This window comes from Chaetodon trifascialis, chromosome 15, assembly GCF_039877785.1.
Source record: "Chaetodon trifascialis isolate fChaTrf1 chromosome 15, fChaTrf1.hap1, whole genome shotgun sequence".
NCBI classification, from domain to species: domain Eukaryota; kingdom Metazoa; phylum Chordata; class Actinopteri; order Chaetodontiformes; family Chaetodontidae; genus Chaetodon; species Chaetodon trifascialis.
In genome coordinates this window covers 11,167,003-11,193,255 of record NC_092070.1, presented here as the reverse complement: position 1 = coordinate 11,193,255, position 26,253 = coordinate 11,167,003, and the positions used below count along the sequence as shown (strand labels likewise).

General features: G+C 42.8%; 1 protein-coding gene across 3 annotated transcripts in view; it reads right to left on the bottom strand.

Annotated features, from left to right (window-relative positions):
* grapa (GRB2 related adaptor protein a) overlaps positions 1-20,430 on the bottom strand; it is a 28,798-nt gene extending 8,368 nt beyond the window's left edge. For 2 of the 3 annotated variants that reach the window (XR_011603087.1, XR_011603088.1), the window contains exons 1-4: positions 20,029-20,425; positions 15,289-15,386; positions 13,780-13,899; positions 2,630-2,798 (exon numbers count right to left, since the gene is read on the bottom strand). Coding sequence is in view for 1 of the 3 variants with exons in the window: in XM_070980467.1 (XP_070836568.1) it covers positions 2,630-2,798; positions 13,780-13,899; positions 15,289-15,386; positions 20,029-20,106 (465 nt within the window). In the remaining 2 variants the exon portion in view is untranslated. Of the gene's footprint in view, positions 1-2,629; positions 2,799-13,779; positions 13,900-15,288; positions 15,387-20,028 lie in introns of all 3 variants that reach the window. The other variant, XM_070980467.1, reaches the window with a different exon arrangement.
* Positions 20,431-26,253: the final 5,823 nt, after the last annotated feature.

Here is a 26,253-nt window from a genome sequence, read left to right as displayed (position 1 = left end):
AAACCCTCACTTCCCATTTAATCATCTCAAAAATACCCCAAAGCAGCAGTGGCAGGCTGTGTGCATGCCAGCACCTTAGATGCCAAAGCGTCTTCACGACTTTTTATTTACTTGAATGAAGTGTGGTGGGCTGGTAGTTAAGTGCAAGGTTTGATTTTCCAGCACAATGAACCAGGAGAGTCAAAGACCTGGTTACAAACAGAGCCAATCTGCAGGAAGAGCAAGAGGCAGCAAAATGGACGTGGAAAGCTGGAAGTTGTTCTCGTCTGAGCTGTTCATGAATGAGGGTATTAGAAAGCTTCTATACCCTTTAAAATGGCCACACACCTTTAACAGAAAGACAAATGTCTTTCTTTTTTCTGTTGAAATCTGATCTGAATTTAAAAATCCAGCTCTGCTTTCAGCTGTTTTCTTTCCCATCCCATCTGACCTGTATTCCTGCTCCCCTTAATTAAGTTTAAATGGATGAAAATGAAACAGAAATAAGTGGAGGAGTGCGGAACAAGTTGTAACTTGTGAGATTTTGACATTCCTTATTAATCTTGTTTGCTTATATGCGACTAATGGGCTCGTGGCCACAAAAGACGAGATGCATCTCTAATGAGTAATGTGACCTAAATGTAACTTGTCACATCCTGTTAATCCTTGGCTTAAGCACACCAGGAAGCTGAAAATTTGCTAAGTGCAATGTGCCATATAGAATATGAGATGCTATCATGATTGGGCAAATTTCAAAGATTCATGAGAATTTGAGTGTGCTGATATTAGTCTAAATGTGTTGAATGAATGTTTGGTTAAGCAGTGCAGGCTATGTCTGCAACGAAATGGGTACAACTTAGCCTGGGGGGGTTGGTCAGGTATTTCACTCAAAAACACAAATTTTGACCCAGAGATTTTAGGGTCTATCCTCAGTTGACCATGAATGTCAGCCCAAGCTAAAACAATCCATTCCAGGTCTCATTGCTGGATCCCTGATGTTCCTGCCTATTGTAAACCAAATCCTCTCTCCGTGTTGCACCTTCTCTCCACCCTGACATCACTTCACGTGTGTCACGCCGCATGCTCAGCTCCCTAATGAACGCTGGTCTGCTCCCAGCTGCCAGGCTCCAGAAGTGAATCTGATGTGATGAGTATTAGCACGCGGCTGGTGTTGCAGTGACACAAACATGCTGTCACGTCAGGACGGCTGTGGATCACATCCCTCGGTGGCGTCCTGGTTCGCCTGCAGGCGCAGCTCGCCTGCCACTCCCAGGAATACTTAACATGCAATGTGATCCCGTCTGTGTAATGACTTCACAATGACAACAACAACAGCTTCTCCCACAATGACACCGTCATGAGAACCACCTGTCAAGTCGCACTGTGAATAAACTGAAATTTGGGATACGCCTTGATGTCCTGCCACAGAATTAGAGACTTACTCTACATGTTAATATGCATGTTATCCACCCACCTTGCAAGTGCATTAAGAACAGGAATATCATATAGATGGTAGTAAAAACTTCAACCAGCTCTAAAGGAAAAATGGGCTAAACACAACAAATGTTCTGTCCAAACTTGATGCATAGCATCTTAATCATGACAGATATTTGAATAATAATTGCCCAGTAAATCACTTTTCTTTAGCGCTGCGGCGCTCACTCCCTCTGGCTCGGTGCCTGAGATGACTGATTTGGTTCTGCTCCAAACCGACGGCAGTCCTGTGATCTTTTATTACAAGCTGCACCTCCACGTCAAATCCTGCTGCCACAGTCACAGCGGCTCCTGAAATTTCATCAACATATGGAGCATTTCCACAGCTGTCAGCTCCATTAAGAACACTGGTTATGCCTCGAAGTCGTAGTAAAATTAAATATGAACACCTGGGCAGCTTGTTATGTTCGGCAAAAAAGCCCTGATTTGACAACAGAGAGGACAAAATCTATACTTTCCTGTCAAAATGCTGCTTTGCTGTGTCTTAAAGTGTCATCAGTTACGTGATTAAATGTCTGGTGGATTAAAGAGACGACGAAGGACGAAGGACAACAGATGTGTTTTAAGTGGTTTAGAGAGGAGATTGAAATGGACTGGAATAAATAGTGCTAAATCGATGCTGTGGGTTTGGGTGAGTTGATGCTGATCTGCAATGGGAACCATATGAAGTAAGAAAGAACATATGTTTGACTGTTTGGGACATCATAAAAATGATCTCAAGCTAAATTATTCATCTTTTCTTTGTGAACATGTCTGAGCCAGTCATGTTTCATGTGGGAAAAGCGCAAATATCCTGTTATTGTAACTGTAATGCATTAGATTACTCAGATTACTTAGTTATTTTGTTCTGTTTTCAGCTATGTTTTTACTGGATTTCCTTGTTCCTTGTTTGTTTCTGTTTCTTTCTTACTTCTTGGGCGTAGCTGCGTACCAGTGGAAGGTGTCCAACCCTGCGGTTGTGTCAGCGCTCGAGTTTAAAACATAACATTAGCCAACACTGCTGATGAACTTGTCCGCTGATAAGATATTTGTGCCTTTTGCTTTTGGCTGCTTTGTCTAAACACAAGAAGGCTTGGTCGCAAAGTGCTGGAGGCAGTTTAGATACGGGAAAGAAAGAAAAAGACAGAACCAAACAAACGAGGAGTCGCACACTCACCCTGGCGAAGTGCTCGGGGTCCCTCAGAAAGACGGTCCTCTCTTTGGCGATGCTGTTGCCATGGTAGAACTCCACCAGCTCGTTCAGAGAGGAGAAGAGCTCGTCCCACACGTAGTACTGACTGCAGCGGTCCTGCAGCACCTTGAAGTGCTGCACGTGGTCCCCATAACTGTGAAATAAGCAGACGTTTCATTTCTTTATGGATCAACAGTCTACACCAATCAGTCACTGAGTCATAGAAAGTGTTTGACGAGCACTTGAAGTAACATCTGTCCGAGCATGGAGACAAAGAGACAGTTGGACGTACATCCCTGAGTCCTGTCTCACAGTGTTTCTGTGTCTTCACATCACAACTTGCTTTTTGCATACAATAAATTTGGAGCAGCTTCAGGTGGAGACCAGCAGTCTTGGCCTTTGGTCCTCAAAACTGCTCCTTTAACTCCACAGCTGTCAGCTGTGGGGGCTGGCATGCACTTCACCACAAGCCTGCTCATTTGGACTCACCACTTCTTTCCTGTTTTATTTTAATCTTAAGTTATCTTTATTGAAAACCAAGCACAGTAAATCCATAGTGAAAAACCCGGTGATAGGACAACACTAAAGCACACAAAAATGTTCATATAGTCATTAAATTTATGAAGAGAAACGCACGCTGGTGCAAACTAGAGAATGGAGACAGTTAGTAGCGAGTGTTCTTTGGTGATAATTGGAGTTAAAACAGCGTACGGTCACATTTACATCTGCTCTGTGGGTCTTGGGGATTCTGTGCAAAGCAGATGTCAAACAGAAGTTCCACCCATTTAAATGTGCATTACCGTTTCAAAACAATCAGTCTTCCCTCAGTGTAACATACTAGAAAATGAACTGTTCCACAGGTCTGTGGTTTGTCTGTGAGGCCGCTGGTTTATAACATTAAATATCCCATTCTGATTCATAGAGGGTTGCTAGAGGAGGAAAATGATTGAGCGCAGCTGATAAATGGCACAAACAAAAATAGCCACAGTGTTGGAGTGCATGCCTTGTTGTTGTGATTAAAAGAGTTTGGTCGGTGTTCATTGGCAATCATACCTGCTCCCCTATCTTGCTCTGTGGCGGTTGCTAAGTAACTTACCAGCTTATCTTTAGAAATCTGGACATCTCACCATGATCGGATTGTTATGTAACCATATCTAATGTGCAGCAGAGGTTCATACAACTCCCCCTTATTTCCAAACACTTCACAGAAGTGGGTGTGTGTGTTAAGCTTATGTTAATGATTGTTAAAATCCCATGTTTGGAATAAAATCCTGCAGAGGAAAGCATCGGAATTTTTTTGGTATGTAATCAAACTCTTCCTAGAAATGACATGCCCCTGCTCTTGAATAAACCCAACATAGCTTTTGCGGTTTAACCTCACCGAAACTCCTCCTCTATCTCATCTGATTGGCGCCGCTCCAAGCTTGGAGAAGCAAAGTGAGCATCGGCTTGTTTCAGACAGAGTTCCTTTCTCTATTCAGACGCTGAGCTCCACGAACAAGCAGGCCTGACTCCCTGATGGCTGGATGGCATTCAGCTACACCTCCACCCTCCCCCTGTTTCTCAGCCATCTCCGTTTCTCCCCATGTGTCCTCATTTCTCTCCTCTCACCCTCACTCAAAAATAATAAAACTGTTGTCAAGTGTTAAAAAATAAAAATGGAGGGTGCTTTCTTGTTGAAAACATTCAAGCCCAAAGGAGAGGATTTTTGACTGATGTTTGGATAGACACTGTACCAGCCTCTGTAGCCTTTGAACATTAACTCATTCTGGGTGAGCAGCAGTGCTATCTGTCTCTCTTTTTTCCCCTTTGCCTGTGGCACTGCGTTCCTCTTCTCTATTATCTGACTTCTATCTAGCTTTTCCTTCCCTATCGCAATTCCTCTTGTTATCTGCTCCACTGTCTCTCCATCGCCGCTCTTGATTCAGCCCGATCCCTCCACGGACTCACAGGGTACAACACAAAACTTGTGATTGTCTCTGTGAATGACCTCCATCAGCCCCACCTGTCCCTTGTTGTCTGACACCATCTGCTGCACCCTACTGGTTGGGCTTTGTTACTGCCACCAGCTGTGCAGCTGTTAGTCTAGTGCCCTCGCCGGATAGAAAAATGGATGACAAAGAAAAAAGGAAAACTTAGATCCTGTGACAAGTGAATTGGGGTGGGGGGGGTTGGAGATTAAAGACAGGATGTAGACAGGGCAAGGACTTTCCCTTTAGGGTATTCACAATAATGCAATGTAGAATGAAACACATCAAACACTTCGAAGGAAGGAAGGGGGAAACAAGTCATCATTTTAAGTCATGCCTGTTCACCACATCTAGTTTCCTGCAGCTGTAAAGGTACAAAGTCACGTCTGGCATTTTCTTTCCAGTTTGTTTAGGTGTAAATTTTAGAATACAGAAACATTTCTGTTGTCCTGACTGGAACAACAAAGCTCCAAATCTGGAGTTATAAGGCAACATATTTATCAGGGGTTCGGCCTATTTCCTGACAGAGATTTCCATTCCGCCCAGCAGTTGTCAGCTGATTCACACGAAGCAGAGGATAAGATAAGACATGCAGCCTCACGACGCACAATGCGATAAAGATAAAACAGAACTTTGCGGGGCACTGCGATGGATTATGTCGCCAGACACTTTTCAACTTTGTACAAGTTGGAAAAGGATTTTCAGACTAATTCCAGCTAATATATGATGGAATTACATTGAACCTCTGCCCAAGCCATTATGTCAGGCTGTCAACTAGAGGCATTAAAGCTCTGATTATACAAGACTTAAAATTAAAAAAACAAAAAAAACAAAACAGATGTAAATGTTAGCATTTTATCAATAATTATGGCTATGTGTTTCCACAGAACAAGCTTTCCTCCTACATCCTATTACAAGGTCATACAAACAGTGGCTAATGAATGATAGTATTTTTAGAAACTATAGGTGACTTTTTCTCATACTGAGGGTTGTTAACATCCTTATGATCACTGACTAGGCCAACAATTTCATTGTGGTGAATGCAAACTCTAAATTAGATGAACAATTAGCAGCAGTGGTTTGTAAAAGCGAAGGAAAGAGGAAGGAGGAGGAGGAGGAGGAGCGAAAGCAGATGTAACTGCTGTATCAGTGGAATGTGATGCCATGTAGATGTTTTATTAATTATTACCCAGAGACATTAGAGAGCCAGTGTGCGTAACACAGACAGCATCTGTCTCGGCTTGATCACACACACACACACACACACACACACACACACACACACACACACACACACACACACACAGCACTCTCCAAGTGCCCTCTCATCTCCAACATCCAGTGTAATTAAGGCCCACAGCGATGGAGAGATTATTTTCTTTTTCCAAGTAAAGGATACGAGAGAGAGAGAGAGATTAACAGAGAAGACTGAAAGAGAGAAAATGAAATAGATGTAGAGATAGAACACACGGAGCGCAGTATACACTTCAGATGAGGGCAGAAGTTATTTTTAAAACTTTCGCTCCGCACCGGCACAATTCAAGACGCGTGAAGGTCATCCGTCCATCTATCTTTTCACTTTCTCCATCAGTCTATCCTCACTTCCCTGTTCTCTGTGTCTCTCATCCTGCCAACCCCACCCCCCTCTCTAATCTGCTGCTCAGTTTCTAAACCGCTGCAGATGTCTGGAGGACTTCACACAGCCACGCTGTCAATTTAACTCAGTGGCGTGCGTGTGTGTGCGTGTCAGTAAGGGATGGTCGTGTCAAGTTATCAGAGTGTGTGTCGGCCCATGCAAATCACCGATTCCATCAGTGTTTACACATGCCGACCACTATGTGTCTGTTAGGGTGTGTCTGTGTGTGTTTGTGTGTGTGTGTGTGTGTGTGGGTGGGTTGTATCTCATTTGTCACAGGTTGAGTGTAGCAGCGTGAGTGTGTGCACGCGTGTGATTTTGTTAACCAAGCATGTAAGTGAGGAAGAGGTTCAGCTCCTCCTGCAGCATCAATAAAGCATCGCCGTCACCTGTTCTGATAGATGGATGACAGCAGGAGGAAGTGTGTGTGCGTGTGTGTGTGTGTGTGTGTGTGTGTGTGTGTGTGTGTGTGTGTGTGTGTGTGTGTGCATGAGCGCGCGTGTGTGTGTGTGCTCTGAGGGCGCAGAGAAGGGGCTGAGATGGAGCGAATGAGGGGAAGAATGATAAAAGATGTTTGGTGGAGGCAATTTAGTCGAAAGTGTGTTGATGGTTCAATAAGCCTCTCAGACAGAACTGATATGAGCCTGAGAGAGGGAGATATAGAGTTTCTTCTCCAGTCAGTTATCATCGTAAAGAAAACGACCATCTATCTAAACAGATACTGATTATACGTAGAAAAGCAGAAATTTGCTTTTTTTGGCTTTTGAAGACGCCATCTCCGTATAAATTCTGTAATTTCCGCTCCTCATACTATGAATTTAAACCCTGAAGTAATTCTGAAAATTAGGACAAAACTGATAAGGTTCAGACGAGAACTGCTGTGATTGGTTGATCGTTTTCGGGAGGCGGGGCCCGTATCAGCAACTGGCAACTTTTAACGGCAATAAAGGAAACCCTTGTAATAAATATAGATTTGAGTGGTTATATAAGAGTTTCTCAGAGCCAGAGATGCTTCAAGGAAAGAAATGATCTAATCCGTTTAGTTAAATCTCAACAGACAGAGCCAAAGAGCCACAGGTTTTCCTGCTCAGTAACGTCACAGACCCTCCGGCTAGGCTAAAGCTACAGAGGTAAATGACTTAAGCGAGAAAAATCTATGATTTTAAGCACTTGGTGAGTCTCGTTCAAGCTTTTCTACCTTACTTCAGTTCAAACTAGCTAAACCAGCCTATGATGATTTGAGTTAGCCATGCTAGCGTTCGAATATTTTATATTTGTGAGCACGCAAACCACGTGAAAACAAAAAGTTTGCGCATTTTGAGGCTGCTGTACATGCTAAATTCTTCAAGGAGTGGTTTGACATTTTATGAAATGTGCTTTTTCACACCCTTGCTGAGAGTTAGTGGAGAGGATCAATACCACTCATATTTAGACAGTAAATATGAAGCAGCAGGCGAACGGCTGCTGGCTGTAGCTTCATATCTAACAGGCAGACATGAGTGGTATTAATCCGATCAATTTTCGGCAATAAAGCAAATAAGATATTTTCCAGAAATGTCTAACTGTTCCTTTAAGTGGATAGGATGTGCCATTGTATGTAGACTCAAACTGAAGTTGATTATATGAATGCAGAGTCCTTTAAAGCCCAACAAAATCCTGCATTTATGATTTTATGACATACGATTGCTTTTCTAAGAGTCTTTTACAAAACTTTTTGTACACCACTACATCACCAGATCCAGAGAAGTGAAGAAGAGAGAGGAGAAGCTGAGGATAGAGTAGCTGAGGAGAGACTACATTGAGAAAACTGAATAAAAAGAAACTGAGAAAAGAAAGGAGGAGACCCTCTGGAGGGTTTATCTCTCAGGGGACTGGCTGGTCTTATTTCAGCTCCACTGTCAATATGAGACAACAGAGAAATAAAAAGTTGTTTCATGCACTCTCCCCCTCCACCCGCCATAAGCTTTTCCCTCTGCTGTCGGCTTTATCTGCAGACTCTGCTTGCTCTTTCTCTCCGTCTCTCTTAATCTCTCTTTATTTTGTCCCCTCTTTCTCTCTGTATTTATATTTAGGACTCTCCCAAGTCTCTCTCAATTGTGTTTTGGTCTCTGCAACTTGGTATTAGAGTGTGAGCTGTGAATGTCAAAGAAGAGACCAATCTACTTTTCTACAAATTTTGGAAAATATCATGAGCGATATCTCCAAACCTCCCGTTTCATCTATCCATCATATGAAAATGACTTTTAATGGCTTATTCGCGCTCTTCCTTCTTCGTTCTTCTCTCAGAGTTAGAAGAAGAAGAATTCCTTTATTCGTCACATGCACACAACATGCATAGTTGAGGGGGGAAACTGTACACGCCATGCAATTGTGAAATTCTTTCCCGCTTTTTGACCCATCCATGGTCAGTCCTTCCTCTAAGGCAGACCAGGAGCGGTGGGCTGCCAGTCGGCTGGTGCCCAGGGACCCAAAACTCATTTGTCACCACTGGTCAGGTGGGGATCTTCTTGCATGTTTTTAGTGGGGGTATTTTTTATGGAGGATACCCCAGGTGAACACGGGGAGACAGAAAGGCCCTTACTTTTCCTCAAGCAGCAGGCACCAAAGGCATGGTGGAGGACACGCCCCCTGCGCCTGCAGCGGGATTCGAACTGGGACCCTCTAGCTGGTGACAGTGTTACCACCGAGCCACCATGCCACCTAGATGATCGATACCAGTGTCACGGCTGTATGCTAATATGAAGCTACAGCTAGCAGATGGTTAGCTTAGCTTAGCACAAAGGCTGGAAAATGTTAGTTAATTTCAGATCTGTGGATTTTGTTACCTTTAAACAGAGCCAGGCTAGCTGTGTCCAATCTTTATGCTAAGCTAAGCTAACTATATTCTTGCTGCAGCTTCATACTTAGAGCCATGCGAGTGATATCAATCCTCTCACCTAGCTCTCGGCTATATGTGTATTTCCCAAAATATCAAACTATTGCTTCAGTGGTTTAGGGATGCATAAAGAATGAACGCAACTTAAAGTCTCCCTTCACTCAAAAACATGTTCCTACAAAGACAACACTGAGCAAACTGTGACTGTTTAACAACCACAAGACAACAAAAGTCCTGTCATTGGTATTTTCCAACGGTCATATGTGTCGTTTTTGGAGTCATTAGCAATAGTCCTGTTTAGTCATTTGGGAATGAGGACATGTTGGAAATGCCTCAGGATATTTTTAAAGTTTTAGAAGGAGTAGATGTGATTTTAAGGCTTTTAACAAGATAATAGAACCTGTATCAGGAACACATTAATAGTCAAAATACAGTGCTTTATGTACATCTGAAAACAGGCCTGGAGGGAATCTGTAAAATCTAAAGGAGAATGTCCACACAAGGAAAACGAAGCAAACTGCTGCCAGCACCATGTACTGTATTTATTCCAGCGTGTTGTTGCATAACTTTACTGACTCACTTCTTCACCCCGTCATGCGGTTTCTGCCACATTTTCTCCACTTACATTCATTTGTCCAGCTAAACTAAACTACTGTATGTTTATTTGAGGCCTGTCAAGGGTCACTTAGTGTGAAATTGTCCTCCCCTCTGAATGATGACATTCATGGGACACTGAACCTGCAGCAGTGTGTTACTTAAAGCTCAATGAAGATTATGCAGCTGTAAGAAAAGCATATCCCAAAGAGTCAGTTCTCTTTATGGTTCCTCTTTGGAGACTAGTGATGACTGATGACAAGGAAACTGAATGAACGGCCTGATTCAGCGCTTGCTGTGTGAGCCATCAGCCACTGGAAGCATGAGTCAGTGATATCTGAGGCCATGTCAAAAATGGTGGCATCCACGCTGAAATGCCACAACAAGAGACAAACGGCTGAGTCTGTCCATTTCAGCCAGCAGGATTACAGTATGGCACCAGGCAGCATTAGTCCCCTTTAAAGTGCCATTTGTTGTTCACAGAGCAGCACTCTGTTTTCCTTTCTCTCAGTAGGAGATGGCCATGTTGAGTCCTCCCACATTCACAAGCACTTCTGGGTGGCCAGGAGGATTTTAGTGTGGTTGAAAATGTTGAGTTAATGAGGACATAAGACCAAGAAAACAAACAAGCTTTCAGATGGATCTGCTTTAATATTATTGTCGTCACTCTATATCACTGACATCAGTGGTAGGAAAGCACAAGGGTTTCTCAGACACCACACACACACACACACACACACATGCACGCACACATACGCACACATACACAAACTCGCTGACAGACATTGAGTTCAGACAAACCAGATCAGACCGTGAAAGCAAAGAAAATGTCTTGTGTGTATGACCTTCACCTGACACAAGACAAAGGCCACAGAGCAAACAGTTGTGTGTATGTTGTGTGGGTGTGTGTGTGTGTGTGTGTGTGTGGGTTGACCACCACACCGTTAATAAATGTGTAAAAGCACAGAGGACCAAGCTGCGATGAAACAACCTTGAGCTCTATCACACAGCGAGACATCCAGCAATCAAACAGTGACGTCTGCTCTGAGATTGACTGCTAGAAATATGTATATATATGTTTATATATACTGTTTTAAGGTGTAAAGGTCACTGAAGTCCTTGATAAACAAAATGATGATAGAACTTTGCAACTGAGATAAATTAAAGCAAGTTGTATGTGGACATGTAATTATTGTAATTCTCTGGTGTATCCACTCTTCCTCAACACCTGCTTTTGCCTCCGTTACTGATTTCCTGCCTTTTGATGACTCACAGAGCCGGTGCTCAGTTGTTACAGTCGCTACATTCAGCTGTGAGTTGTTCGTGTAGGTGGAAAGACTGATATTGACTGCGGAGTATGAACGAGGAAGTGAGACTATACATTTGAGAAAAAGTGAAAGCTGAGTCTCTTCTGGGCAATAGTCTGAAAAACACACACAAGAACCAAAAAAAGGGACCAGGAATCCTGCCTTTTAATGATTTTGATGTAGCTCAGCTCTTTTTCTTTTTTTTTTTTCCAAAATAGATCATTATAACAGCATTGTGGAAGACAAACATATCCTTTGGGCGAATCTGCCGCTGAGCAGAACGCTGTGAAAGCCCAGCTAAGCAAAATGGATTCCTCATCTCTCTCTCTAAAAGTCAAGGTTGGCATCAATTTGCTCCACTTTCCCAAAATAAGCTACTAAATAACCCATTGGGACAGTTTCACTGGCACAGTATGAATCTACTCCCCAGCTACATTTCTAACCACCTTTCAAAAAATATCCTGATCACCCCCCCCCCCACACACACACACACACACACACTCACTTCTATCTATAGACAATAAATCTCAAATTCAGACCACAGAAAGCTTTTATGAAGAAGACTGGACACCTTAAATGTCCCCAGTCCGAGGCATTACTGAGGACACTGAGGTCACGCCCCCGCTGTTTCTTCTGACGGCTGTAAAAAGATGCAGGAAGTTTGAAATCTGCATTGGCTGATATCTTATAGGCTGGTTCCAGTATTTCAAATCTTTATTCGCATTCAATGTATTTCGGGCTGCAAATGAATAAATAAAACAAATAAAAGGCTGATTATTTTCTTGGCAGAGATCGAATCATGAAAATTATGCATCTTCAAATTTGGTGACTGGAGTAAAGTATTAAATGTTCCTTTATTCTTCTTCTTTGGCTGAATAAACCATTTAAACCCTGTCAATTATCTGAAAATTGCATTGTCATGAATTTCTGGGTTGGGGGGGGGCTTGCAGTCATGATTTCAGTATTTCTAAAACCTTGTCCCAAGTGTGCATTTATCCTAATTTGAATGCATTGGAACGATAAACAAGGCTTCTATATTCAATAACCCGGCGACTGCTTTCTGATGGTTAATTAAATTTTATTTTGTGCTGGAAATGAAGCGTGAGAAATGCAGCACCAGAGGTAACAGGGGGGACTGCTTATGATACATAATTTTGTAATTTTGAGACTCAACAGAGGTGATTTAAAGCTACACCCGTATGTGACAGTGAATCATGCTGCCGCGCCTTGACTTTAAAAGGACAGTTCAAACTTTTTATCACAACTAAATATCCATGACATCTCCATACAGATAACAGATGGAAGTAAAACTGGCCCGTCGTGTGAATATCAGCAAACAGTCTCATTATATTAATAAAGAAATATATAAAACATCAAATATAAAACCTACTTTAACAGCAAGAGATGTTCATTTATAGTTCACCCTGACACCACATTCACAGCTTTGCGTGATTTTTTAACTTCACCAGCAGTTTTCCAGTAAATTACAGAACAAACTCCCTTCTTGGCTCCAGTCATGGCTGCGAAAGCCGATCAGATTGTCACGGACTGACGTCAAAGCCGGACCGAGCTGAGCCGGGACTGAAGTTCTCACAGTTACTGCTGTCAGGACGTCTCCTCTGACAGGGGAGCTGTCAGCACTGCAAGGACCACACACACACACACACACACACACACACACACACACACACACACACAAACAAACACCTGACCCAATTTTCAAGCTGCTGCACCATCCAGTAACAACAGCCAGAGAGACATCAACAGACAGCCAAGGAAACAAGTAGCATCAAAATCCTCTCTGTCCCCTCTTGGCAAACCTGTTTACACCCCCCACCCCCCACCCCTTTTTTTTCCATTTTAATTCGCTTAATGCAGACAACTTTATTTTTCCTTGCCTCCCCTTGTGTTAATGCTTCCAAAGGCCTGTCCTCAATCCACTGGGACAGAGATATCATGCCCAGACACTGACACAACCAACTGCAAAACAACCCACAAATCCAACTCTTAACCTCTTGACTTGAGCCAGTTCATCTTACAGCTCCAGCAGCCCAGAGAAGAGCCAACCCTGAGTTCCAAGTCTGGCCTTTAGTGCCAAAATTCAGACTCCACACCGGCGACACGTCCTGACTCTCCACTTCCAAAATCCTCACAGCCCGCAGGAGCACAGCACCAAGCCTCAGCTGCAGCCCTGACCGCCATCCCCCTACAAGACAACCGATCGGGCCCCATCAGCAGCTCCAGATGCCGCGGTGTGCCAGACAGGATTAGCTCACATCGGGCCAGAGGGGTTGCAGATCCTCCCTCTCCCTCCGCCCCACACCTTATCCTATTTGCCTTCCTCCTCTGCCTGCGCCTCTGATCCCCTGCCACCAACATAAACACCCACACACACACACACACACACACACACACACACACACACACACACACACACACACACACACACACACACACACACACACACACTCATGCGTGCTCACTCCAAATTTTATTAATGAATAAACACTGCCATGTAATTCTGCATGTGCAGGGATGTGTGCATCTGTGCATACAGTATATGTTTACATAGATGTGCTAATTGAATTAGATTGCATTAGAAGAGAAACTTTAATGATCCCTGAGGAGAAACAGGGCTGTTTGCAGTAATAACAGGATTGATGGAGACTATGAAGAACACAGTGGTGCATGCATGTGCAGAAAAAAGTTAAAAATTGCAAATATGACTCCTTGAACAATCCTTTATCTCCTACCTGACGGACATGGAGAACTCTCCAGGGGCGCTCTCACTCTCTCTGACCAGAAAAGCCCCACATTCCCTGTGTCTGAGTCGACTTTCTGCCACACCGCGAGATATACGACCAGCAAACCAGCTAGAGGAAAGAAAGAAAAGTCATCACTGGTGTCACTTTGTCATGCATGTGAACTGTGTCGTTCTGGGGTCGATGCAGCTACGATACAGTTTTGCACACTTGAACACTGAGAATTTGTTTGGATGTCTGAAAACTTAAGATGTTTGTATTTTCAGTGGAAATGGGGAGGATTCAAAAGAAAAAGCAGCAGCAACTGTACAGATCAGTGCTGACAGAGAAAATAAAAGAGAAGTTGAGGTTGAAGGGAAAAAAGTAAAATTAGCACATTTGTCAAGTTATTTTTAAGCACGCTGCTAAATATGCACGCAAAACAAATCCCTAGATGCTGGATTTCAGTTGTCAGCTGTGGAGCGTAAGTAATAGTGTCTTTTTTTTTTCTCATTAGCCTTGCTTAGTATAGCAGTTTGTTTTGATGCAAGGTTTGCATAAATGATGTTCTGCTTTCATGAACCTGTGCTCTGCAGCTACAGTCAGTTTGATGACTCAAGTGAGGGGAGCACATCTAATGCGGAGGCTACGTCGTAAGGCACCCTCGTTTAAGGTCAGCGGGTCAGAAGTTTGGGTTTTTAATTCACAGCTCTTTGAAGAAATGTGGAGGAGGAAAAAACGCTCGCAGACACACATCCCAAGTGACAACACATCACCCTACGGTACGCACAAACTTAAGTGGGCAATTCCAACTGGAGCGCGCATCACTGTTCATTAACGAGCCAGAGTCGCTTTAATGGCTGCGTTGTCAGTTTAGGGTTTTGTCACAGCAAAGAAGGAGAGCCCAGCTGGTGTATGGCCATCTGATGGAGAAACAGGGTGTACCAGCAGCTTCACTGTAAACACACACACACACACGGCTGTATCATGTGTGATTACGTAAGGCAGCAAGTGAGTGTGTCCCTTTGGGTAGGCTGCCTTATGCCGGAGTGCAGATGTCCAAAGCAGAGCAGAAAACGCCCCCGAGCTGCACACACTCACTGATGAGCTGTTTAGATAGACCAGTGCTGGATGTGTGAAATGTATTCATGTGCTTTACAGATGAGTTGAAGATGCAAGTGTGTGTACCTTTATCACTTACTTAGGTTGTGGAGACCTATGTCTGTTTTCACAGTCACATTGCGGGGACTGTCCTTCCTTATGGGGACAAAACGCAAGTCCCCATAATGTAAATCATGTACTTTTGGTGAAGACTTGGATTAAGATTAGGGTAAGGTTCCATTTAGGTTAAAGTTAGAGTAAGGGCTTATGGCTATGGTTAGGATAAGTCTGTAGGTAATGCATGTAAGTCTATGTAATGTACTCAAAAGTGTGCGTGCGTGCGTGCGTGCGTGCGTGCGTGCGTGCGTGCGTGCGTGCGTGCGTGCGTGCGTGCGTGCGTGCGTGCGTGCGTGTACTTACGCATGTGGCCGCAGGTTGATGTAGTTTTTCGGCACAAAACCTTTTCTGTTGTGAAGCTCAGCTGTGTACCAGTTAGGATCATCCTCCATGTTGGTGATCTAGGAACGAGCACACACACACACACACACACACACACACAGATGAAATATGGCCCATAATGATGTTGACGCAGGCTATTACTATCGGGTGAAAGGCCACTTTCATTTCTCTGTGGCTCGCTGTACATCAGTCTTCTCGCCAGGCCTCGTCTTCTATTATCCGGTACAGTGGCTTTCATTCATTCATCTGTGTGTGAACCAACGGCCCCGGCTCACAACTTCCAAAGCGCACAAGATTATTGGCAAGTTCCAAATGCCACACAAAGGCCCCGATGATTACATGGTTACACGATTACGCACACGAGGGCGAGCAAACACGTCTGACCTGAACTTCATTAACCTATAAATTTTGTCGCTGCACATAACTGAGCAGATGTGCTGAAGAAGAGCAGAAAGGTGGGGCAGGTGGTGTTGAATTATTTTCTCTGATGGACAGTTGTTGGCTCAGGAACACTGGGCTGATGTGGGCAGGGGAGGACAGTCTATAAATGTGAGGCACTGTCACCCGATATACTCTAGTTTCATCTTTCTCATTGCTCTTGTTGCTGTTTTTTCTCTTCGCTTGTCATTTTTCATTTAGTATTCTAATCCAGCTGTGACATTCCTTGTCATTTTGATATTTTAAGCTGTTGTTTTGTGTGCTATACTTGCTTTGCACTGACAATATTTTTAAAAAATCTGTATTTTCTTTATCTCTACCTGCAGAGCTGAGGTCCGGCACTTTTTGCTGCTGTGTTTTATCGGTGAGATTCAAATGAAACGTGTGCAGCTGAAACGCAACTATGATGAGAGAGCTCCTTTGGCTGTGTTTCCCATCTGCCAAAAAGTTGTCATGTCCCCCTCTCTGCCTTGAGGAACTTCATTTCATGCACCATCTATTTTAATGGCTTCACTGTGCATTTGTACAAGCATTTTTAAATGTGTTGCAGGCTATGCGATGATTTACTGTTCACAGCATCAATCATTGTTCAATCACAGAACTGAATGATTGCCCTTTAAATCAGCTGGTGGTTTCAATGTCAGCCAAACAACATTTTATTTTTATTTGAACAACCCCATTGCTATATTTTAGGCACCTTAATTAAACATTTTGGGACTATGCAATATGATGTTTCCTCTTGTCTGTAATTATTAAATCAAGCCACTGTGCCTCAGCCTCAGATAATTCATCTCTCTCACTCTGTGACCCACACATGTTAAATTTCCTCATCAAAATTTGAACTGAAACGCTCATGACACACTCTCTCTCTGTCCTTTTTGATTTTGCGCCTTCGTTCCACTTTGCCCGAGGTGAATTCAAAAGACACTTACAGCTCTTTCATTTGCAACGCAATCAGCCGCTCTTCTTCTTCTTCTTCTTCTTCACTTCCATTAGACAAGACACTGAATCATCAGTGCTGCACTGTTTATTAGTTAAACAGTAAACTGGAGTCAAACAAAGGTTTAAACTTCCTGCATCATGGAAAAAAATGCTTGTTTTGTTCATGTTCTTGGGAAAGAGCACAGTCTTAGTTAATCTAAGCTCAGTTGAATGCATTAATCATTTCTTTCTTTCATCTGTGTATGATTACGATATTTATCCATGACCACAACCACTGATTCAGCTGGGACTGTCAGACCATGCCAATGGATTTAACAATTACATAATTAACTTAACCTTAAAATAACAGCCTTAAATGCGTCAACGTTTCCGACTTGAGCATCTGCACTAGATTTTACATTTCTGAACAAAGCTCTGAATGAGACAGGTCAGGTGATAGCCTGCACCTGCATGCCTCGGTCTAAAAGACAGCCTGTTTCTGGACTTCTGACCTTTTGTTACACCACGAAGTGCAAACTAGCCCTCGAATGATGTTTTCTTAAACTGAAAATAGCAATACATTCATTTCAGTAATTCAGATGTGTACTTGTTATAGCTGAGGAGAATGCTGGTTGTGAGATTATGTGTAAAACTCGCCTGCGCCGACCACCTGGCTACTCCCCATGATTTTACTGGTTGCCAATAACAGAGGGGTCTGTCACACGGTCCAAATTCAATTTCAGTCCCAGATTGTCACATTCATGTGTCGAGGTTGAAGGAACAAAAGAAACACGTTTTTCCGTGCTCCACTTTCGAGTCCCCTGTGTTAAACTTGGCCCCACTGTCTTCCAGCTTTAAACAGAATGTCAGAGCAGCAATTTTTTTTTATTCAACAATGAAGCTATTTTTTATCATTTCATTATGAGTCTACACTGCTCAGCCTGATTGATCCCTTTCCATACAGCGACGACACAACAGGACATCATGAAAACAATGCAGGCCACTAGAATAATACACAAAAATCTTCCTGCTTTTGTCCGTGCTGCCAACAAGGTGTGAAAAGCACCTAAAGAAAGCATTTTAGTAAGAAATGGGGGCTTTAACACAGTGAAATAATAAATGAGCGAGTAAGTAGTGACAGGAAGTATCTAGATGTCCTTTTTTATAATGATGGACATTTTGCATGATGTTTCATAAGTTGTTGTGGCATTGTAAAGCTCAGGCCATCTGGTGCTGCAAGCAGGACTGAACAAATGTGAAAAATTATTTAAAGGTATTGTTTGACCCGCGCCTGAACCGGAGCTGAGACCAGACGGCAGTTTATCCCAGTGGGAAAAAGAAAAAGTGGCACATTAGCTGAGCAGTGTTTTAAGTGTCGGTCCCATTTCAGTGACAGTTAATGCATCGCTGAGGCCATAAAGCATGAGTTCACTTTGATACTGTTGACCTAGCCGTCAACATAAGAATAGTATTATGTCGCAATCTGCCGACTGAAGCCAACAGCTAATTTCATTGTGATTTACAGGTAGATTTAAAAGACTTTACCAAGTGATATCTGTACACAAATCCTTCAGCGAATAGAGAGTCACCTTTATTTACTGTAACAACGCACTGACATGGCAGCAAAACTAAATGCCATCTCATTTTGGCTGCATCATACGTTGACACCCTGAGAAAATGACTTTGCATACAGCAGAAATGAGAAGCTGCTTTATTCATGTGTCGTCTAATACTGGAACAGAGTCTGTCTGGGATGAATAATATACCAGCCCACTGCATACAGTCAAAGGTAAATTCCACCCTCAGGCATTATTATCCTGTTTGGCATAATCAAATACATGTCATGAGGTTTTTTCTTCTCCTCCGCCCGCCCCATCTACCTCTACCTTGAGTGATTTCCAGCATTTCCCAGAATGCCTTTCAGAAACCCAACAGAGAACAGGCTCAAACTAGTAATGTATGGTCTGCACAAGTGGCCGTAGCAATATCATAATGAGGGCAAAGGGGTTTTCTCAAACAAGAAAAAGTTAGAGCTGCTCCTCAAATGAAATTTGTCCTGCAGCAGAACTGCACTCTGGTCTATTTAGGCTTATACCAGTGGAGAAATTGATCTCGCTGTGTCTTCTACCATAAATTGGTCCATGTGCTGTAAGACCGTCAAACAGCTGGTGCCATAGCCTAAGTCCAGAGAGAATCTCTTGCTCTTTAAATCTGAGGTTTAATGCTGATGTCTTAGAGGGACAATTTTCTACAACAGTAATTCCCAGCTGCGCAGGAACTATCTCAGGACTGCACTTGGTTTGTTATCTGTCAGGAAAATACAGCAGCTGTAGCTTTAAGAAAAGGTTTATTTTGCATCCTGTGGTGAAAATTTGACTAATTTAGTTTGTCATTCTGGAAAAAAAAAAAGTTATATAAGAATATTGATATAGCTGTCATGTCTGCAGTCAACCTAGCTTAGTATAAAAGCTGGAAAAGGGGGGAAATGATTAGCCTGAAGTGTAGAAGATGTCAGTTCACTGTTTTATGGGTTTATTAACTATTTCTTGTGGACCAGCAACTCCAGCAAGTTACTAGTCCCAGTCACATATCATACCACCACAAGTCAGTTTTATACTTTCGTGCAAATTCAACAAATGAGATATGACGTGCTAATTAGCTCAAGGTCAAGGTCAATTTAATTTATATAGCACATTTAAAAACAACCAAAGTTGACCAAAGTGCTTTACAGACTTCTAAGCACTACAAAAACAACATACATGAACATGAAATGAAGAAAGGCAATATATATGCAGCCAGGATGTCAACGCCCAACTGAGCTGAAAGAATTAGAGAGCTTTAAACATAATAGTGGGTGAGTTTTGTTAGCTTTTGATAGTCCTTCTGCTAAACTAAGCGGGCTGGCTGCCGGCTCCAACTGCATACAGTATAGAGAGTAAGATCATTAGAGTGGTATCAATCTTCTCATCAGCATAGGGTGCAACACAAATACTTTTAAAGCTGTGGAAGTTTAAATAAGATCATCTAAATAAGATAATCTTCCTCTTTTCAGCAGCCAATCAAAAATGTTTCAGTGTTCCTAATATCCAATACAAGCTGAAGCTGTTAAGGCTGGTTTCTCATGCTGCTCTTTAGTCAGCAATGGCAGCACCTGGAAACAAAGTGTCAAGAGCTGGAGACGCTAAAGTTATAATTGTTGTAATTATCACAGCGGAGGCAGAGAGAAGGACAGAGGAGAGAGGAGAGAGGTGGTTGATCTGTTGGTCCACTACTCTGTTCTAGTCTCTAAGTACGTGTGTGAGACATGTGCTGTATGTTTGTGTATAGATAGATAGATCTTACCTTGAGCATGTCTCCCTTGTTGAAACTGAGTTCATCGCCCTCTGTGGCACGAAACGTATAAAGTGCCACAGCTTCCATGCCGAAATCTCCCAACACACACACACTCACACATACACACACACACACACTCTGGGACCCCCACTAAAGCCCCTGGTACAGGGGGAGGGGGGGGTGCACAGAAGGAGAAATGGGAAAAATAAAGAAAGAGATATAGGAAGAGGATGCAATGAAATAACAGATGGGAAGAGAAGAAGAGGAGCAAGAGAGGAGAGGTCTCGTCTGTCCGCTGAGCCAGAGAGCACAAGAGAGAGTCAGAGCAGAGGATGAGAGAGAGGGAGAGAGAGAGAGAGAGAGAGCTCGGCGAGGGGAAAAACACGACTGGCTGCTGCTCGGCAACACACTACCATGAGTAAAGCTCAGACAGAGAGAGCGAGAGAGAGAGAGAGAGAGAGAGAGAGAGAGAGAGAGAGAGAGAGAGAGAGAGAAACAGCAAGTAGGGGCGATGGAGTGGGAGGCACTTCCTGTGTATATATTTGTCTCACACAGTTGGTGTGGCTTCTGTGGGTTCGCTGTGTGTGTGTGTGTGTGTGTGTGTGTGTGTGTGTGTGTGAGAGAGAGAGAGAGAGCTGCTCTGATCACTTGCCTGTATGTGCATGTGTGTCTCTGTGTGGCTTGTCGTTACACCTCTGTCATCGTGCGAACCTGCTTTAGTTTCACACCTTCGGAGTGAAAAGTGAGCTCATGTTTGCTGTGTTAAAAAGGTCAGGACAAAGTGAGAAGGAAGCGAGTGATCCAACCCAAAATGAAAACATTTCAGTGATTTCTTGGCATTCATGAAACACCAGTGATGGCTTTAAGTTCATATGAGGCAGCTGTGGGGCCAGCACCTGTAACAAGGGCTTGGTTTCCCCTTTTTTAAACTGCCATGTCCTTTTTCCACTCCCCCGTCTTTAATTACATGCTGCATTACAATTCTGCCATTTCTTCTGCTGCATTCAACATGCATGCATGCTGGAACAGTGACAGAGACCAATCCCAAACTATCACACACACCAGATTGCATCAATCCATAAATCGGAGTGTTTAGAGATACTTATTTTTCTCAAATGTTGTGAGTTAGCCCAAAAAGTCACTGACGCTTGCTCTGATTAATGCAAAATATTGCAAAAATGGGCGCATCGGTGCTCACATAACATATAATACTTCACAAGGTTTGTTATTCTCTAACTAACAAACTTCAGCTCTTGTTTATGAGATCGAAGTTTTCCAAACTGCAGACTGAGGCCACAAGCTGTCACAGGATGAGGAAGCATTTGCCCTTTTGCCTCATCAAAACAGTCTGCCTGTAACTGTTCCGAACAATATTTAAAAAATATGTATATATATATATATTCTTGGGACTCTAAAGAACTGTTTCCCCTTGATTTTAATTGATTTAGCCTGCTACGCATGTGAGAAAGAGAGACGTGAAAAATCAACAGAACTAAATTAGAAGAAGACTAAGCAGAAGGGCAGGAAAACATGGACGGACTGTGGTTTCAATAGCATGACCTGTCCAGGAAATCCCCAGTCAGCTGGTCACTTGAGTCAGCCATGAGAAGAGGGACTGCAGGAGGAAGGGAGAAGGGCTGGATGTGTGGTGATGGAAGAATAGAAGAGGAAGAGGAGGAGAGGAAGTGGAACTGCCTTTCAGCTCAAGGGCCAAAGCACACTGTTGTCCTTTACTTTTTCCCTTTTGCTGTATGTGTGATGATTTCCCATAGGCTCCTACACGTCAGCATGTATGGCATCTCAGCTGGGAGGCAGCTCATTGCAGATAGCTGTAGATTTTGTGTACGCAAATGAACAGGAACTTTATACCAGAATGAATGCAGATATATTTAATTTCAGCATCAACGCAGTGATTTCTGGAAATTCAACGCAACCTCTACAGATGGGCATGCACCTGTTCTGATGCATTTCATTTCAGCCTGTGCATGTGTGCTAACTGGTCACTGCTGTGGTGTTTCTGTGTGGCACTTCCCATCCTCACTTGCCAAACAAGCGGTGTAGGCGGCACTTTTGTTCTTTCTTTGGATTTAGTTTCTTTGAATTCTCTGTAGGTGGTTCTGTTCTTTGTCTGCTCAGCCACGGCAGCGTTCACTGCTCAAACCCTTTTCTTCAGTTTGATTCCCTCAACTGATGCAATTACATCACTTCCTGTGTCCATTTCTAGCCAAGACAGCACCGGATGTTTTGAACGGTAAGTGTTAACACTTTCATGAAGCAGCTTTATCGTCATTGCTGACATTGCTGATTCTTTTCTCTACCTCAAAGTCTTCTCATGAGCTTTTGTGGGACATGTTTTACTGGCATCCCATTGTCTGTATTAACACAATTCAGTGGCCTGATGCGTCTGCGTATCCCACGGCACACAAGCACATCTACTATGCAAGCTAATGTTTTTCTGCCTGAGTGACGCTAACATTTCATCCTGTCAAGGTCACTGATGCAGAGGGCACAAAATAGCTGGTGAACAGGTTTGTGTGTGTGTGTGTGTGTGTGTGTGTGTGTGTACACGTGTCAACGGAAGCAAGTGGGCAACGATGGAAAAGCAGGTGGGCACAAAGTCTCTCAACTTCCCTTCAGAGAAAATGACAATACTTCCCTCCGTCTGCTTGGTCTGAAGGTTCAGTTCGTGTCTCATTAGTTTGTCCTCACTTTTGTTTCTTCTCTGTTACCACGCTCAGAAAAAAACGTCTGTCGTCTCAGTCCATTGATTCCCTTCCTCTCTCATATCCCCTCCTTACATCATATTGTTCTCTTGAAACTTTTTTCCCTTCTATTTCTCTCTTTGTCTTCCCCTTTCCTCTCCCCTTATCTAACTGGTTTTGCGAGGAATTCAGATTTAAAGCATCCACACGTCTACCTCGTCCTCACTGCCATGCATATATCAAATAGTGTCATGCTCAGGCTGTCTGAGGGGGAGAGGTAGGAAACATCAAAAGGGCATCAGCGGTGTGTGGTGGGACACCAGCACACAGAAAGTCATGATGCATTTCTGGTGAAACGGCTCCAAACTCAGATTGAAACAGTTTTATCGTGTGATATAGACTTAAATTATAACGACTCCCTATAATAAAAACACAAAGTACTAAAAACTATTTAACCGTTGAGAGGCACGAAGGCACTTTTTCCTAGAATGAAGGGCACACTAGAGGGCACTGCAACACTTTTTCTTGCACTCTAGGCCACCCTAAAGGCCACTTTATTGTGTTTTATCTTTGAGAGGAGCATTCAAGGGGACACTTTTGTCATATTTTTCTTTATGGATGCACCAGAGGAGGCGATTGCCCACCAGTGGTCAGCATAACACAAGTTGTCTTAAAGGAGTTCTCAGAGTTCAGCGACAAACTTTTGGATTTCTTCTCACACTGAGCAGATGAAGCAGTCACATTTCTGCTGCCCATATTTCATCACTGGGTCAATGTAATGAGTCGAAAAGCAGGGGTCGTTAATTTTAAAAATTGAAAAACTGGTGCACTGCATAGCGGAGAAACCCACAGACGATGTTATAATGTTGAATGTGTACAGGCCCACTGTTGTGCCTACTCTCGCAAACTATAGAGGCACATAAAAAATGATTACTCTCAGCACGTCTGTATTAGCCTTTTTTGGAAACACACACGCAAAAAAGTTTTTACTTTTAGCATTTACAAGTGTGTGTTTGACTGAATGATTGCCTGTGAGTCCCTGAATTATGCATGTCCAGGTGTAATTTTGTTTGTTTAGCATAATCGGTTACACGAATAGGAAACTGAAACATTCACTCACTGATTGTTGGTTGTTTGTCACTTAAAGGTTGAAATTAAACTCAGAGGTGAGCTCATCAGGTGGACTATGCATGCTATTAAGGAGTGAATGTCTACTGTTAAAGTGCTTTTTTTCCTTCTTGCTAACCTTCTGCAGTTAGAAATTGCACCAGCCCCGAGCGAGCATAATACCATTTGCATGTGTGAAAAGATTTAGCTAATAATCTGGCAGAAGTGGCAGGTATTATACATGATCCTGTTTCATGCTTTCTGTCTTCCTCTGCCTTTCTGCTGATTTCTGCTCCGTCTGGAACCATGTGTTCCACTGCAGGCCAAAAGACTGAATCCCGCCAGTCTTTTCCCTTTTCCATGTTACATAACTTTGTAGGTTTTGAAACTTATGCACCAGTTATTCATGCAGCCATCGGCCTCTTTGTACATTTGTACGTAAATTTCACACAAACTGTTGAAATATATTCTAATTGATGTGACTCACATGTGGCACTGCCTTTGTAACTGTGACTTACTGCAGAAGGTGCCTGATGAGCTGATGTGTGACACTCAATTATATAATTTGGATGTGATATGGCAAACACTATGAGCTTCACCAGACTGGTGTTCACTGTAGGACGACTTTATTCTCATGTGTTTCTGTTATTTTGACCACATGGATTCATTGATTAAAGTCTGAAGAAGTAGAGATGTATGAGAGTAGCAGTTTTACTCATTCAAACATGATACAGAGTGGTTTTCTCACCAGTCACACAAGTGTCATCGAAAGGCAGTTTGCTCCTGTCCACTTACAGGTCCTGTCTAGGTTTCGTAGCAGATTTAAAAATGTTAAAGGATAAATTATAGCGAGGGCTTGGCCAAGATAATGAGAAATGGAGGTTGGGATGTTTATGTAATACAATCAGTGATAAAATAATACCTAAATACCTAAAATATAATATATTTCGCACTACTGGTCTGACGCAAATGAGACTATACCTGGTGTTTTATGCTGCTCAACTCAATGATTACACCCAGTGTGACCAAGTATAACCTTGGTCATGCATGACACCAAAAGGTACAGCAGGGAAAGCTAAGGACCCAATGAGTCTCTAATGGGATATAAGTATTGTAAATGGGGGTAATTATATGAATGTAGTCAGGCTGTGCTGTTTAATGTTAATTAGCCTTAATGACTTTTTAAATATGGGGCCACCAGTGCTAATCGTGTATTAAAGGACACACATGGCTGCAAGGGTTCAGTTAAAAGGACCTCTGTAGTTGCTTTCACATTTAAATAAAACCCCCTCATCACCAGTCTTATAATAAAAAGTAGAACTCTCCTGACCTCTATTGGTTGAAAACGGACCTACAGGGGAATGATGTGACCTGATCTGCAGCAGGTGACCACACACTATATGAAATGCCAAAATATGAATGCAATTTCAAATATTTTGCCCTCAATGGAATAACACAGTCCAGGTTTGCACAAGCTGGAAAGGGCTTGATAATGCACTGAGGCAAACATGGTAACACTCAGGCAGACATGATTAGAGAGCGCCTACTATGAAGCAAGGTGGTATCAAGCATTGGGAAATGCTCTTATATGTCAAGGTGATTTTTTTTAAATTTTACGTTTGTTTTATGTGCTGTTTGCAAAATGATTTCTTGAATCAGAGATCAGACACAGCCCTGAGCCGTAACGCCTTCCTCCTGTCACCTCCAGTGTTGTCGAACAAACCAGCTTTGGGATGTAATCCTCTTCTGAACGGGATCATATCATAGCTAAATATTGACTGTTCTCGTGTGTTTCAGGACTTCTGTTTTTCATGTGGAAGCTTTTAATTCTGCTGTGATGAGTCATCAAATTAGCTGATAATCAGTAACCACGAAGTAGAACTTCTCCTTCTTCCTGGAAGTAAGTGACAGATTTTCAAAATGTCATCAACTTCATGCTGAGATGCGGAGTGTAATATAATTGCTTTTCTAGCGTCCAGACTTGCAAATGTCAGCTCTATTCTATTTCAAGCAATAAAACTACTGTGGCTGATAACAGAAAGGTATTGTTTAAACAGCCTGTTTGCACCAGGACCTTTTTTTTTTCCTCTTTGTCTCACGCAGAGACCAATAAACACACCTAAATCAGCTTGGCTTTGGCTTATCCTGTGCTCTGAACATAGCACAGAGAGTGAAGCTCAAGTCAGATACTCTATATAAAGACGGAAAGGCTGAAAGAAGAAAAAGATTAAAATAAAATGTCACTGCCAGCCAGGAAATACAGCATATTAATAGTACACCAAAAACTGCTTCCAAAATCCACTTTGGCTGTCTGCACCTAGTCCAGGTGTTGGCAACGTTTTTGTCTGAGCTGGCAGAGATGTAAATCTGTGACATTTTGATCCCTACCTCTATTTTTAACAGCCGCACTCTCCATCTACACATG